The 17,129-nt window shown below is 46.6% G+C and overlaps 1 protein-coding gene across 3 annotated transcripts in view; it reads left to right on the plus strand.

Moving 5' to 3' along the window:
• PLA2G4A (phospholipase A2 group IVA) overlaps positions 1-17,129 on the plus strand; it is a 772,031-nt gene that overhangs the window by 696,199 nt on the left and 58,703 nt on the right. For all 3 annotated transcript variants that reach the window (XM_063940241.1, XM_063940242.1, XM_063940243.1), the window contains one exon: positions 429-613. In XM_063940241.1, the coding sequence (XP_063796311.1) occupies positions 429-613 (185 nt within the window). The remainder of the gene's footprint in view (positions 1-428; positions 614-17,129) is intronic.

The following is a 17,129-nucleotide window of genomic DNA, read 5'->3' on the forward strand; positions in this document are numbered from 1 at the left end:
CCATGGGATGTAATAGGCATCCTGACGATTAAAATCCCTCACAGTAACGGCAGTGGGATCTCGATGGGTTAAAATGCCAACAACTTCAAACTGTGCATATTAGGGTCAGGCTGCAGGAGGGGGAGGTTAGGGTTAAGCTGCGGGAGAGGAGGGTTAGGGTTAGACTGTGGGATGGGGAGAGGGTAGGTTTAGGCTGCCGAAGGGGACCATTACAATTACTCTGCGATTATGGCGAGGCTGCGGTTGGAGGTGGGTTAGGGTTAGCCTTAGAATACGTACTGTACCAAAAATGTACATCATTTTCATAATCAGGATCGTGCTGCTGGTATTCTGACCGTTAGGATACCATACCCAACCCCATTGTAATGTATGCAATCATACTGTATAGTTTTCTTGAGTGAGTAATGTAAATTTCAATATCATTTTAGATCCAGATGAATTTGTACAGATTTATGACCTGTTGGATGTGAAAAGCAAGAAAATACACATTGTAGACAGTGGTTTGACATTCAATCTGCCATACCCTCTTATCTTAAGACCTCAGCGAGGAGTTGATCTGATTATTTCATTTGATTTCTCAGCAAGACCAAGTGATTCCAGTCCTCCTTTCAAGGTATTTCATGTTTGTTTCTAATGTGTATTTTCCAAATCTTATCTTTTGTAAATTTTTGTCAATATGCTGTAGTCACATCTGCCCCTTTCATCATTATGTAGTCAGTTTGCCGACTTTCACATGTCGATATTGAGAATGTCGACATTTTCCAAATATTGACATGTACAGAATGTCTTTATTGACAATGTTGACGCTGACATAATGTTGACATTGCGAATGTTGATGCCTGTTTTCTAAGGTTAGGTTAAGGTTATGCTGTGGTTTTAGATTATGCTCATATTACAAGTGATTGGGAAATCCTATTGTCGGTATGCCGAATATCGGCATTCGCAATGTTGACATTATCATTGTGAATGTCAGCTTTAAACATGTTGACATTCTGTACATGTTGACATCCAGAACATGTTGACATTCTGAATCTTGACAAGATACTGTATACCACACTGCTATCATCTTGATGCTCAAGCTTTGACTAAATGTAGCATTAACATACGGCATCATGTATTTCCAGTGTGATTTATACTGTATCTAAAATATATGGATATTACTAGTCACAGATGACTACAGTGACTGTATCTGCCAGTAGTTGAAAATGGGTGGTCTTCAGTTTGCTGGCAGCCGGGCTCCCAATGACCAGCATACCGGCGCCGGAATCCCGACCGCCGGCATACCGACAGCTTTTCTCCCACTTGGGGGCCCATGACCCCCCTGGAGTGAGAATAGATTGCGCGCCACCGTGCCGGCAAGGGACACATTTGCGCTCGCCCAGCTGTCGGTATGCCGGCGGTCAGGATTCCGGCGCTGGTATGCTGGTCGCCGGGAGCACGACCGCCGGCATAACATACTACACCCGTTGAAAATACATTTCAGTGATGCTTTGCTGATGGTAAGGTGCATATACTGTAAGTCTATTTTGTATAGGGCAGTGCATGTGGACCTTGGTGCAAAAGCATCTCTATCATTGCATATTCACTGAACATGATTATATCATGTTATTGTATTTTTGTTAAGTAATTTGTAAAAGTCAATATATTTATTTATTTATTAAGTTTCTTATATAGTGCAGCATATTCTGTTGCACTTTACAATTGGAACAACGGTAATAGAACAAAACTGGGTAGTAACAGACAGACATCGAGGTAGGAAGGTCCTGCTCGCAAGCTTACAATCTATAGGGAAATAGGAACTGATACACAAGGATAGGTACTACCTATTGCATAATGGTCCTGCCAGATTGCAAAGGTTCTTAATGGGCTGGATATGGTCACAGATAGGAAAGCATTGAAGGTTATATACAGGGCCAGCTTTAGGCAAATTCCACATGAGCAGTTGAGCAGGGCACCGGGTTTTTAAGAGTGCAAGGCAATTTTAAATGTGGAGAAAGCAAATATCCAATCAGAGCTTGCAGGCCAGCAGCGTCAGCTCTTGATTGGCTGCTGGACCGCGAAATTTGATTGTCTCACGAACCAGCGCCATATTTGGATGCCCCTGGAGACAGGAGACTGGACTTTTTGTGGGGCAGGAGAGGTACGCGCTGTGCTCTCCTCCTCTTGGACACAACACAGAGGCCAACAGTGGTGGTGGTGAGCACTGTTGGGGATAGTTTTGTTTAAGCAGCACTACTGGGGGCATTATGTGTATCTGGCACTATACTGGGGCCATTATGTGTACCTGGCACTAATGGGGGCATTATGTGTATCTGGCACTATACTAGGGTCATTATGTGTACCTGGCACTACTGAGGGGCATTCTGTGTACCTGACACTATAATGGGGGCATTATGTGTACCTAGCACTATGCTGGCATTATGTGTATCTAGCAATAAACTGGGGGCATTTTGTGTATCTAGCACTATACTGGGGGCATGTCTAATTGGCACTACTGAGGGCATACTGTGTATCTGGCATTATACTGAGGGCATTATGTGTAACTGGCACTATGCTGGGGGAATTATGTGTAAGGAGCACTATACTGGGGCATTATGTGTATTTGGCACTACTGGGGGCATTATGTGTATCTGGCACTATGCTGGGGGAATTATGTGTAAGGAGCACTACTGTGGGCATTATATGTAAGGCTGCTCAGGGTGTGTGTAGAGGGGTGTTTGATTATATATATATTTATCGTTTGATAACATAATATTAAGTTGCGAGGCCACACACACTTTCTCAGGAGTGCAGAGGCGCGTGTATTAGGGTTGGGGGCCTTCAAAAATTCTTGCTCAGGGTGCTAGTTGGCCTGAAGCCGGTCCTGGTTATGTGGGTGGGTCCAGATTTTGATAAGCTTTCCGAAGAGGTGACTTTTCAGGGTACACTTGAAGGTTTGGAGACAAGAGGTGAGTCTTATTCAGGGCCAAACTTAGGGGTCAGGCCGCCCCTAGGCACATTATTGGCCGCCCCCCCCCCCCTTCATAACGTCATTGACCCCTTAATTTTGAGTGCCAGTCCGGATGCCTCGAGACCACCAAAGCAGCCCTAACCTCACCCTACTACCAACTCCTGGAACTCAATTTGCAGCCCATGGTCTTACCCCCAACATTTGCAAAATTATATATATTTCTCTGATGTCCTAAGTGGATGCTGGGACTCCGTAAGGACCGTGGGGAATAGCGGCTCCACAGGAGACTGGGCACAACTAAAGAAAGCTTTAGGACTACCTGGTGTGCACTGGTTCCTCCCACTATGACCCTCCTCCAGACCTCAGTTAGAATCTTGTGCCCGGCTGAGCTGGATGCACACTAGGGGCTCTCCTGAGCTCCTAGAAAGAAAGTATATTTTAGGTTTTTTATTTTACAGTGAGATCTGCTAGCAACAGACTCACTGCAGCGAGGGACTAAGGGGAGAAGAAGCGAACCTACCTGACTGGAGATAGTTTGGGCTTCTTAGGCTACTGGACACCATTAGCTCCAGAGGGATCGAACACAGGACCCGACCTCGATCGTTCGGTCCCAGAGCCGCGCCGCTGTCCCCCTTACAGAGCCAGAAGCAAGAAGTGGTCCGGAAAATCGGCGGCAGAAGACCTCGGTCTTCAACAAGGTAGCACACTGGCGCCATTTTTTCTTCACAGTGCAGCTGGAAGACAGCTCCCCAGGCTCTCCCCTGTAGTTTTCAGGCTCAAAGGGTTAAAAAGAGAGGGGGGGCACTAAATTTAGGCGCAATATGTGTATACAAGCAGCTATTGGGGGAAAAATCACTCAGTTATAGTGTTAATCCCTGCATTATATAGCGCTCTGGTGTGTGCTGGCATACTCTCTCTCTGTCTCCCCAAAGGACTTTGTGGGGTCCTGTCCTCAGTCAGAGCATTCCCTGTGTGTGTGCGGTGTGTCGGTACGGCTGTGTCGACATGTTGGATGAGGAAGGTTACGTGGAGGCGGAGCAGAGGCCGATAAATGGGATGTCGCCCCCTGTGGGGCCGACATCAGAGTGGATGGATAGGTGGAAGGTATTAACCGACAATGTCAACTCCTTACATAAAAGGCTGGATGACGTAACAGCTGTGGGACAGCCGGCTTCTCAGCCCGCGCCTGCCCAGGCGTCTCAAAGGCCATCAGGGGCTCAAAAAACGCCCGTTACCTCAGATGGCAGACACAGATGTCGACACGGAGTCTGACTCCAGTGTCGACGGGATTGAGACATATACACAATCCACTAGGAACATCCGTTGCATGATCTCGGCAATTAAAAATGTGTTACACATTTCTGACATGAACCCAAGTACCACATAAAAGGGGTTTTATGTTTGGGGAGAAAAAGCAGCCAGTGTTTTGTTCCCCCATCAGATGAGTGAATGAAGTGTGTAAAGAAGCGTGGGTTCCCCCGATAAGAAACTGGTAATTTCTAAAAAGTTACTGATGGCGTACCCTTTCCCGCCAGAGGATAGGTCACGTTGGGAGATATCCCCTAGGGTGGATAAGGCGCTCACACGTTTGTCAAAAAAGGTGGCACTGCCGTCTTAGGATACGGCCACCTTGAAGGAGCCTGCTGATAAAAAGCAGGAGGCTATCCTGAAGTCTGTATATACACACTCAGGTACTATACTGAGACCTGCAATTGCCTCAGCATGAATAGTGTTGCTGCAGCGTGGTCTGATACCCTGTCAATATTAATACCCTAGACAGAGATAATATTTTGCTAACGTAGAGCATATTAAAGACGTCGTCTTATATATGAGGGATGCACAGAGGGATATTTGCCAGCTGGCATCCAGAATTAAGGCAATGTCCATTCTGCCAGGAGGGTATTAGAGACCCGGCAGTGGACAGGTGATGCTGACTTTAAAAGGCACATGGAGATTCTGCCTTATAAGGGTGAGGAATTGTTTGGGGATGGTCTCTGGGACCTCGTATCCACAGCAACAGCTGGGAAGAAAAATTTTTACCTCAGGTTTCCTCACAGCCTAAGAAAGCACCGTATTTTCAGGTACAGTCTTTTCGGCTTCAGAAAAGCAAGCGGGTCAAAGGCGCTTCCTTTCTGCACAGAGACAAGGGAAGAAGGAAAAAGCTGCACCAAACAGCCAGTTCCCAGGATCAAAAATCTTCCCCCGCTTCCTCTGAGTCCACCGCATGACGCTGGGGCTCCACAGGTGGAGACAGGTGCGGTGGGGGAGCTTCTCGGGAACTTCAGGGACCAGTGGGCTTGCCCACAGGTGGATCCCTAGGTTCTGCAAGTAGTATCACAGGGATACAAGCTGGAGTTCGAGGCGACTCCCCCTCGCCGTTACCTCACATCAGCCTTGCCTGCTGCTCTCGGAAAAAGGGAGGTAGTACTGGCGGCAATTCACAAGCTGTACTTCCAGCAGGTGAAATCAAGGTATCCCTCCTTCAACAAGGCCGGGGTTACTATTCCAAAATGTTTGTGGTACCGAAACCAGACGGTTCGGTGAGACCCATTCTAAAATTGAAATCCTTGAACACTTATATACGACGGTTCAAGTTCAAAATGGAATCGCTCAGGGCGATTATTGCAAGCCTGGAGAATTTCATGGTATCACTGGACATCAAGGATGCTTACCTGCATGTCCCTATTTACCCTGCTCACCAGGAGTACCTCAAAATTGTGGTACAGGATTGTCATTACCAATTCCAGACGTTGCCGTTGGTCTGTCCCCGGCACGAGGGTATTTACCAAGGTAATGGCCGAAATAATTATCCCGTACTTGGACGATCTCCTTATAAAGGCGAGGTCCAGGGAGCAGTTGTTCGTCGGAGTAGCACTATCTCGGGAAGTGCTACAACAGCACGGCTGGATTTTGAATATTCCAAAGTCGCAGCTGGTTCCTACGACGCGTCTACTGTTCCTGGGTATGGTTCTGGACACAGAACAAGAAAAAAGAGTTTCTCCCGGAGGAGAAGTCCAAGGAGTTGTCGTCTCTAGACAGAGACCTCCTAATACAAATACAGGTGTCGGTGCATCAATGCACGCGAGCCCTGGAAAAGATGGTAGCTTCTTACGAAGAAATTCCATTCGGCAGGTTCCATGCAAGGATCTTCCAGTGGGATCTGTTGGACAAGTGGTCCGGGTCGCATCTTCAGATGCATCGGCGGATAACCCTGTCTCCAAGGGCCAGGGTGTCGCTGTTGTGGTGGCTGCAGAGTGCTCATCTTCTAGAGGGCCGCAGATTCGGCATACAGGACTGGGTCCTGGTGACCACGGATGCCAGCCTTCGAGGCTGGGGGGCAGTCACACAGGGAAGAAACTTCCAAGGACTATGGACAAGTCAGGAGACTTCCCTACACATAAATATTCTGGAACTAAGGGCCATTTACAATGCCCTAAGTCAGGCTAGACCCCTGCTTCAACACCGGCCGGTGCTGATCCAGTCAGGCAACATCACGGCGGTCGCTCATGTAAACCGACAGGGCGGCACAAGAAGCAGGATGGCGATGGCAGAAGCCACAAGGATTCTCCAATGGGCGGAAAATCATGTGTTAGCACTGTCAGCAGTGTTCATTCCCGGAGTGGACAACTGGGAAGCAGACTTTCTCAGCAGACACGACCTCCACCCGGGAGAGTGGGGACTTCATCCAGAAGTCTTCCAAATGATTGTACACCGGTGGGAAAGGCCACTGGTGGACATGATGGCGTCCCGCCCCAAAAAAAAGCTAAAAAGATATTGCGCCAGGTCAAGGGACCCTCAGGCGATAGCTGTGGTTGCTCTGGTAACACCGTGGGTGTACCAGTCGGTGGATGTGTTCCCTTCTCTGCCTCTCATACCAGGGTAATGAGAATAATAAGAAGGAGAGGAGTAAGAACTATACTCATTGTTCCGGATTGGCCAAGAAGAGCTTGGTACCCAGAACTCCAAGAAATGATCTCAGAGGACCCATGGCCTCTGCCGCTCAGACAGGACCTGCTGCAGCAGGGGGCCTGTCTGTTCCAAGACGTACCGCGGCTACGTTTGACGGCGTGGCGGTTGAACGCCGGATCCTGAAGGAAAAGGGCATTCCGGAGGAAGTTATCCCTACGCTAATTAAAGCTAGGAAAGAAGTGAGCGCAAACCATTATCACCGCATATGGCGGAAATATGTTGCGTGCTGTGAGGCCAGGAAGGCCCCAACGGAGGAATTTCAGCTAGGTCGATTTCTGCACTTCCGACAGTCAGGGGTGACTTTGGGCCTAAAATTGGGTTCCATTAAGTTCCAGATTTCGGCTCTATCGATTTTCTTCCAAAATAGAACTGGCTTCACTGCCTGAAGTTCAGACTTTTGTTAAGGGAGTGCTGCATAGTCAGCCCCCGTTTGTGCCTCCAGTGGCACCATGGGATCTCAACGTGGTGTTGGATTTCCTGAAGTCGCATTGGGTTGAGCCACTTAAATCCGTGGAGCTAAAATACCTCACGTGGAAAGTGGTCATGCTGTTGGCCTTGGCGTCGGCCAGGCGTGTATCAGAATTGGCGGCTTTATCATGCAAAAGCCCTTATCTGATTTTTTTATATGGATAGGGCGGAATTGAGGACTCGTTCCCAATTCCTTCCTAAGGTGGTATCAGTGTTTCAGGTGAACCAACCTATTGTGGGGCCTGCGGCTACTTGGGACTTGGAGGATTCCAAGTTACTGGACGTAGTCAGTGCCCTGAAAAATATATGTTTCCAGGACGGCTGGAGTCAGGAAAACTGACTCGCTATTTATCCTATATGCACCCAACAAGCTGGGTGCTCCTGCTTCTAAGCAGACTATTGCTCGCTGGATCTGTAGCACGATTCAACTTGCACATTCTGCGGCTGGACTGCCGCACCCTAAATCTTTAAAAGCCCATTCCACGAGGAAAGGGGCTCTTCTTGGGCGGCTGCACGAGGGGTCTCGGCTTTACAATTTTGCCGAGCTGTTACTTGGTCGGGTTCAAACACTTTTGCAAGAGTCTACAAGTTTGATACCCTGGCTGAGGAGGACCTAGAGTTTGCTCATTCCGTGCTGTAGAGTTATCCGCACTCTCCCGCCCGTTTGGGAGCTTTGGTATAATCCCCATGGTCCTTACGGAGTCCCAGCATCCACTTAGGACGTCAGAGAAAATAAGATTTTACTCACCGGTAAATCTATTTCTCGTAGTCCGTAGTGGATGCTGGGAGCCCGTCCCAAGTGCGGATTGTCTGCAATACTTGTATATAGTTATTGTTTAACTAAAGGGTTATTGTTGAGCCATCTGTTGAGAGGCTCAGTTATATTTCATACTGTTAACTGGGTATAGTATCACGAGTTATACGGTGTGATTGGTGTGGCTGGTATGAGTCTTACCCGGGATTCAAAATCCTTCCTTATTATGTCAGCTCTTCCGGGCACAGTATCCGAACTGAGGTCTGGAGGAGGGTCATAGTGGGAGGAGCCAGTACACACCAGGTAGTCCTAAAGCTTTCTTTAGTTGTGCCCAGTCTCCTGCGGAGCCGCTATTCCCCATGGTCCTTACGGAGTCCCAGCATCCACTACGGACTACGAGAAATAGATTTACCGGTGAGTAAAATCTTATTTTATATATATATATATATATATATATATATATATATATATATAGTATTTGTAGACCGGCACTCACGTACCCCGGTGCCCTCTGGTGATAATCCGTACAGCTCCCAATAAGAAACAGCAGCACTCGAGGATTTGTGCAATCACAGACGTGTATTCAAGGTACACATAAAGCCAACGTTTTGGGGCCTGCATGCCCCTTTGTCAAGGTGTGTGAACAGTGTATAACAAAAACCAAATACCTTTTATCTAGAAGAAGCCCGCCAGTGCTCTGTTCTCGGACGGAGACGCGGACTCCCGCAGTACTTCCGGTCCCTTGCTGATGACCTCACTGTGGCAGCGCCTGTTGGTTGCCTTGGCAACCTGGGCGCCGCTCCGTTCTGGAATTAGCGCTGCGAGATCAAAATAAAAACGTGCAGTGAAAGTACCTCTAGAGGTGTGCAATAGTCATGTGCAGGAACCCTTCCACCTTAAAGAATGTTAACACGTATAGACATCAGGTAACAAAGTCAAAACCAAAACCATTTACATAGTTATGGCTGCGGGGGTAGGGCTGAGCTCAGGTCCAAGGGAAAATAAGGTGTCACGCACTGTCATATACCTGTTAAAAGGTGTGTGTGTGTATCTGTCACCAATATTTAACCTAGGGGACTCCAAAAGGGCAGTGATTGGTGTATGGACCGCAAATACGTGCGGCTGAAAAAAACGTGTGTGTGCCATAGGGATGTGCTAAATTATATCTCTAGTGAGTGAGTTCTAAGGAAATAAACTTCCACGGCTCGTGTGGCTGGCCGTGACCGGCCAGGCTGTCATTTACGCTTAGTGGTAGTAAAGGGGAGAGAAAAAGGACAGGGGAGGGGGGAGGGGGAGGGGGGGAAAAAAGGGCGGAAAGGGAGCTTGAAGGAAAAGGAGAAAAAGGGTGTATGAAGTGAGAGGAAAAGTACAGGAGGAAAACAGGGACAGAAGGAAGCAATGTGGCTGCTCAAACTACTCGCACCTAGAAAGTGATAAATAAGACATACAGTATACGCCCCATAAAATTTGTTTGTGTGTGTGGAAACTCTAAAGCATCCAACTTATTTGATTAAAGACCACTATATAATTCCTGCCATTTACTACATCCTAATCCTAATGGGGATAGCAGAGGCTGAGCTCAAGCCCTATCCCAGCAGTCCGATAAAATAAGCGATTATTCTTATAAAGGCAATGATCAATGCAGGGTTTATGAGCACAAGATATACAAACGGGAAAACAGAGGGGAGGGAAGGAGGAGGAGGAGTTACTAGCAATGACCCTGAAAAAAAACTTCTTTATGTTCAGTGGCAAGTTCTACCGCTAGAGGACCGGCTGCGCGATGGGGAACAACGTCTCCCCATCATTCGCAAATATATTTAATTTTCAGGAAAAACAGTTGGTATTCTTTGACGACACAGCAATAGCACAGCATATACTGATGTTTACCAGGTACATAGATGACCTGTTTCTATTATGGACCGGCGGTAGAGAAGCATTTGAACAACTTATGACTGTCACCAACGAGAGGCCATCGACGATTAAATATACTTACCAAACAAGCAAGGTGACACTTAACTATCTAGATGTGAGAGTGACCATAGTTGGAGGCACACTGACAACGAGCCTATACTCCAAGCCAACAGACAAGAATGTCTTGTTGAGAGCCAACAGTCATCACCCTGGGCCACTTAAAAATTGGCTTCCGAGGTCACAGATGATAAGAGCCTCAAGATTCATCAGCGATCGGTCCTTATTGGACCAGGAACTAGAATCAATAGTGACGAAGTTTGTCCAGAGGGGTTATGACCACCGCAGACTGCAACTACAAAAGGCGGAAATCATGCAGATACTGAGGGAGACATTACTCAAACCTTCTGTTAAGACCACAAAAGCAGTGATTCCATTTGTTAACACTTTCAACACAGCAAGTCCAATAATTCAAAGAGCATCTAGGGCCCTATGGCCGATCGTTTCAACTGATAAGAGGCTCCCGGTATTCAAAGAAAAACGCCCTATGCTGTGCTTCTCCAGAGGGAAGAGTATAAAGGACATCATTGTGCATTCTGACATAACGGGTTTTCAGAGAGAATTGGAGAGTCGACCACCTCCAGGGTGCTACAAGTGCCTTGGATGCACAACATGCGCTAACATGATAGTAGGATCATCTTTCAAACATCCCCACAAGGAGAAGCTGTACCGGATTAGACACGTGTTGACGTGCACAACGACCCACATAGTGTACTTGCTGACATGCCCGTGTGGCTTGCTCTATGTGGGCAAATCCATTAGAACCATGAGAGAGAGGACGGCCCTTCACAGGTCAGCGATCAAGCAAGCACTAACGGGCAAGCCATCCGAACAACCGGTGGCACGTCACTTCGCGATGGCAGGGGCACTCACTCAACGACCTGAGACACCAGATCATAGATTGTGTGCCCAAGAATGCGAGGGTAGGCGATCGGGACCGCAGACTCCTGCATTTAGAATCTAAATGGATATACGAACTTGGCACCGTGAGTCCAGGAGGATTGAATGAAAAGTTCTCGTGGAATATCTTCACATGAAAAGCTGGGGTATATAGCCCTCTCAGAGCTTTTTTATCAGTAAAGTACAATGGGTAGTGCAGTATTCTCATGAAAACATTTACTTAGAGTTCAGATGAAGATTTTCCATTATTGCCTTACTTTATATGAGTTTCTCAGCGTGGCCAATGATTCTGTGTGGTCAATGTGGATTTGTCATTATTCCCCTCTTTTCTATTTGTGTTTTCTGATTGCCCCATCCCTTTCCAGTCATCCTCTCCTGGTTCCCCCCCCCCTTCCCCTCCTTTTTTTCCCCTAGCCTCTTCCCCTCCCCCTCCTCCTTCCCTCCCCTCTGTTTTCCCGTTTGTATATCTTGTGCTCATAAACCCTGCATTGATCATTGCCTTTATAAGAATAATCGCTTCTTTTATCGGACTGCTGGGATAGGGCTTGAGCTCAGCCTCTGCTATCCCCATTAGGATTAGGATGTAGTAAATGGCAGGAATTATATTGGGATCTTTAATCAAATAAGTTGGATGCTTTAGAGGTTTCACACAAACACACAAACAAATTTTATGGGGCGTATATGTCATATTTATCATTTTCTAAGTGCGAGTAGTTTGAGCAGCCACATTGCTTCCTTCTGTCCCTGTTTTCCTCCTGTACTTTTCCTCTCACTTCATACACCCTTTTTCTCCTTTTCCTTCTATCTCCCTTTCCCCCCCCCCCCCTTTTTTCCCCCCTCCCCCCTCCCCTGTCCTTTTTCTCTCCCCTTTACTACCACTAAGCGTAAATGACAGCCTGGCCGGTCACGGCCAGCCACACGAGCCGTGGAAGTTTATTTCCTTAGAACTCACTCACTAGAGATATAATTTAGCACATCCCTATGGCACACACACACGTTTTTTTCAGCCGCACGTATTTGCGGTCCATACACCAATCACTGCCCTTTTGGAGTCCCCTAGGTTAAATATTGGTGACAGATACACACACACCTTTTAACAGGTATATGACAGCGTGCGACACCTTATTTTCCCTTGGACCTGAGCTCAGCCCTACCCCCGCAGCTATAACTATGCAAATGGTTTTGGTTTTGACTTTAACTGATGTCTATACGTGTTAACATTTTTTAAGGTGGAAGGGTTCCTGTACATGAATATTGCACACCTCTAGAGGTACTTTCACTGCACGTTTTTATTTTGATCTCACAGTGGCGCCAAGGTTGCCAAGGCAACCAACAGGCGCTGCCACAGTGAGGTCATCAGCAAGACAAATCAAAAATGTAAATAGTAGTGTATACAAATGCAAACGAACATGTTACAGGTACAAGTATGGTCTATTGATGTTAGGGATGTGTGAGCGTCCAAATCCCTTAGCCATTACGGCATAATCAAAACCAATGGGCTTATGTACCTGTCATGCGATGACGTGTCCAAGTGGTGTGCTTAGGGTCCCGGGTTTGATTCCCAAAGTGCAGATGCATGTTAATTTTTTCCTGACACTGTATTCATTTTTTATTTTTGTATCTATTGTAATATACCTTCACATTCAGTAGAAGTGTGCACACAAGTTTTACATAAAGCAGGGCAAAGCTGCAGGAGTGTATCTAAAATACACAGCGGCTATGAGGATAAGCGAGCTCTATGCACCATACGGTATGCACACAATATTGTAGCAGGCCAGACTCTATTAACATGGCTACAGCCCGTGACCCTGCGTCTCTTGGAAGCACTCCACTATGGAGCTAGCGACGACATCAGTTTTGCAAAAATTAGGGCAATACTGAAGGAGCGTCTCAGTACCCTAGATATATTACACAGGAGCAATAGGGATAAGTGAGCTCTATGCACAATTACGATACACCATACTCGATCGCATAGCAAGTTGACAAAATGGCAATGACCCCTTGCCTCGTGGAAGCCCTCAGCTATGGAGCAAGTGACGGCATATATTTTGCAAGTGTCGGGGTAATTCTGAAGGAGCGTCTCAATACCCTAGCTAAAATACACAAGGGTGATAGGGATAAGCGAGCAAGCTCTATGCACATTACGATACACCAGACTCGATCGCATAGCAAGTTAACAAAATGGCTGCCACCTGTGACCCCTTGCCTCGTGGAAGCCCTCAGCTATGGAGCGAGTAACGGCATATGTTTCGCAAGAATCAGGGCAATGCTGAAGGAGTGTCTCTGATGTGCGTCCCATGTTGTTCATCTTGCGCCTGTGATGCAGGACGTCAGTACAAGTGAACTGGTTTATACTGTACAGTATTGTGTGCAACGGCAGGCAGTTATAGTAGTTATGGAAACTGTTGTTTTCCTGTGCGCATAATCATATTCAAACTTCCCGTTGGTTTTGATTATGCCGTAACGGCTACGGGATTTGGACGCTCATAATCTACAATACAGTACAGTGTATCCCTAACGTCAATAGACCATAGTTTGTAACACATTCTGTGGCTTTAACATGATTTGCGTCTGTATACACTATTTGTATACACTGTCTGTGAAATGAGCAGTCTCCCAGGGGAAGGGGAAAGGGGGAGGTGGTTCAAAGACACTACAGATACTGTACTGTCTTTGAACACAGTATTTAGCAACCACCTCCCCCCTTCCCTCTTACCCTGGGAGACTGCTCATTTCACAGACAGGGAGGGAGGTCAGGTTACAGTAAATTGACAACACAGTACTACAGTATACAGTATGTAAATGAAGAGCTGATAAGTGCAGCCGCTTTGATAGACACAAGCTCTTGTGTTAATGTTAGCAGCGATCCCTTCTCATACAGTACAGCTCAGATTCTCTAACGTCAATGAACTACAGTATTGCTCGAACAGTTATTTGCGCCTGCATACACTTATATATTTATTGATATGTCTATGGAACCTCATTGCCGCTATTTTAGATAGCGTAAGGAGACGCTCCTGCAGCTTTGTTCTGATATATGGAAAACCTGTGTGCACACTTCTATTGAATGTGAATGCATATTACTACAGATTAAAAGAAAAAAATAAAGTGCCTGAAAAAAATAAACATGCGTTCACACTGTGGCAATCGAACCCGGGGACTCAAAGCATGGGAATCTGGAAACTTCACCACTTGGCTACAAGGCCTCATGACATGTACATAAGCTCATGATTAAATATAAGCAGTGATCCCTTCCTATTGGTTTGTGATTATGGTGGTGCTATGGGACTTGGACCATAATTATAACATGTTCTATAGCTTTGGCTATAACATGATTTGCATCTGTATACACAATTTCTATTAATTGCTCATTCTACGGGAATTAGAAAACTCACAGAACACTTACGTCATAAGAACCTTTGTTTTACGCGTTGCGTATGTATACACTATTATAATTGATTTATTGGTTATTTTTTTTTGGTTAATGAATTAAGGGGTAATTTCTGCAGAACATGGTATTTAGCTAGCACCTCCCCCCACCCCCATCCCACTTCCTCCCTGGGAGCCTGCTACTGTAATTTGGGCAGTATGGATGGTGTAATGGTTAGCATTACTGCCTTCTAGCACTGATGTCATGGGTTCAATTCCCACCATGGCTCTCTACCTGTGCGGAGTTTGTATATTCTCCCCATACTTGCGTGGGTTTCCTCCGGGTACTCCGGTTTCCTCCCACAATCCAAAAATATACTGGTAGGTTAATTGGATCCCAACAAAATTAACCATAGCGTGAATGTGTGCGCGTGTACATGTGGTAGGGAATATAGATTGTAAGCTCCACTGGGGCAGGGACCGATGTGAATGTGCAAATATTCTCTGTAAAGCGCTGCGGAATATGTGTGCGCTATATAAATAACTGGTAATAATAACTGGTAATAATAATAATTTCACAGACAGGGAGGGAGGTCAGGTTACAATAAATTGACAACTGTATGTAAATTAAGATCAGATAAAGAACTGCAGTCGCTTTGATAAAGACACATTAATGAACTACAGTACTGTGTTGCTCAAACAGTTAATTGCATCTGGATACACTAATTATATTTCTCTAACGTCCTAGTGGATGCTGGGGACTCCGTAAGGACCATGGGGAATAGACGGGCTCCGCAGGAGACAGGGCACTTTAAGAAAGAATTTGGATTCTGGTGTGTTCTAGCTCCTCCCTCTATGTCCCTCCTCCAGACCTCAGTTTGAATCTGTGCCCGGACGAGCTGGGTGCTACTTAGTGAGCTCTCCTGAGCTTGCTAAAAAGAAAGTATTTTGTTAGGTTTTTTTATTTTCAGAGAGATCTGCTGGCAACAGGCTCTCTGCTACGTGGGACTGAGGGGAGAGAAGCAGCCCTACTCACTGAAGATAGGTCCTGCTTCTTAGGCTACTGGACACCATTAGCTCCAGAGGGATCTTACACAGGATCGCACCCTTGGTCGTCCGATCCCGGAGCCGCGCCGCCGTCCCCCTTGCAGAGCCGGAAGACAGAAGCCGGTGACAGAAGCAAGAAGACTTCGAAATCGGCGGCAGAAGACTCCAGTCTTCATATGAGGTAGCGCACAGCACTGCAGCTGTGCGCCATTGCTCCCACACTAAACCCACATACTCCGGTCACTGTAGGGTGCAGGGCGCAGGGGGGGGGCGGGCCCTGGGCAGCAATTAGAGACCTCTTGGCAAAAGTTTGCATAATATACAGTTGGGCACTGTATATATGTATGAGCCCCCACCAAAATTGTACATGAAAGCGGGACAGAAGCCCGCCATCGAGGGGGCGGGGCTTCTTCCTCAGCACTCACCAGCGCCGTGTTTTTTCTCCACAGCACCGCTGAGAGGAAGCTCCCCAGTCTCTCCCCTGCAGATACACGGTAGAAGAGGGTAAAAAGAGAGGGGGGGGCACATAATTAGGCGCAAAAATCAATATAAACAGCAGCTACTGGGTTAACATTAAGTTACTGTGTTATTCCTGGGTTAATAGCGCTGGGGTGTGTGCTGGCATACTCTCTCTCTGTCTCTCCAAAGGGCCTTATGGGGGAATTGTCTTCAGATGAGCATTCCCTGAGTGTGTGGTGTGTCGGTACGTGTGTGTCGACATGTCTGAGGTAAAAGGCTCCCCTAAGGAGGAGATGGAGCAAATATGTGTGTGAGAGGGTGTCTCCGTCGACAACGCCGACACCTGTTTGGATATGTGTAATTAAGTGCTAAGGTGAATTTATTGCACAAAAGATAGAGAACAGACAGGAAATCTACCCATGTCTGTCCCTATGTCGAAGAGACCTTTAGAGTGTCTCAATGCTCACTATCCAAAATAATAGACACTGATATCGACACGGAGTTTGACTCCAGTGTCGACTACGATAATGCAAAGTTACAGCCACAATGGCAGAAAAGTATTCAATATATGATTATTGTAATAAAAGATGATTTGCATATCACTGATGACTCATCTGTCCCTGACACAAGGGTACACATGTTTAAGGGGAAGAAAGCTGAGGTAAATTTCCCTCCTCTCATGATGAAAAAGAGCGGGAATCTCCAGACAGGAGACTGCAGTTTCCCCCAAAGAATTCTCAGGCAGTATCCTTTCCCCACTAGGGCCAGGATATGATGGGAATCTTCCCCTAGGGTGTCACGTTTGCCCAAAAGGTAGCCCTGATATTCTCAGGGATCCTGCAGATAGCGTGCACATTCTGGTACACTACTCAGACCGGCGATTGTGTCGGCATGGGTTTATAGCGCTGTGGCAGCGTGGACAGGTACCTTATCAGCAGAGATTGAGACCCTAGTATGTATATAGATATATATGTATATATAGAGATATATATATATTAAAGATGCTGTCTTAAGAGATATGTATATATAAAACATGCCCAAAGAGACATGAATATACTGGGTCCTAGAGTCAAAGCTATGTCGATTTCTGCTTGACGTGTCCTGTAGAATATGCAGTGGACAGATGATGCCGACTTAAGAGGCATATGGAAGGCTGAGGATTGTGTGGAGAAGGGTTCTCGGACCTGGTCTCCACAGCTATAGCTGGTAATTCTGATATTTTGCCTTGTATTCCTGCACAGCCTG

Source organism: Pseudophryne corroboree, chromosome 9, assembly GCF_028390025.1.
Source record: "Pseudophryne corroboree isolate aPseCor3 chromosome 9, aPseCor3.hap2, whole genome shotgun sequence".
Taxonomy (NCBI): domain Eukaryota; kingdom Metazoa; phylum Chordata; class Amphibia; order Anura; family Myobatrachidae; genus Pseudophryne; species Pseudophryne corroboree.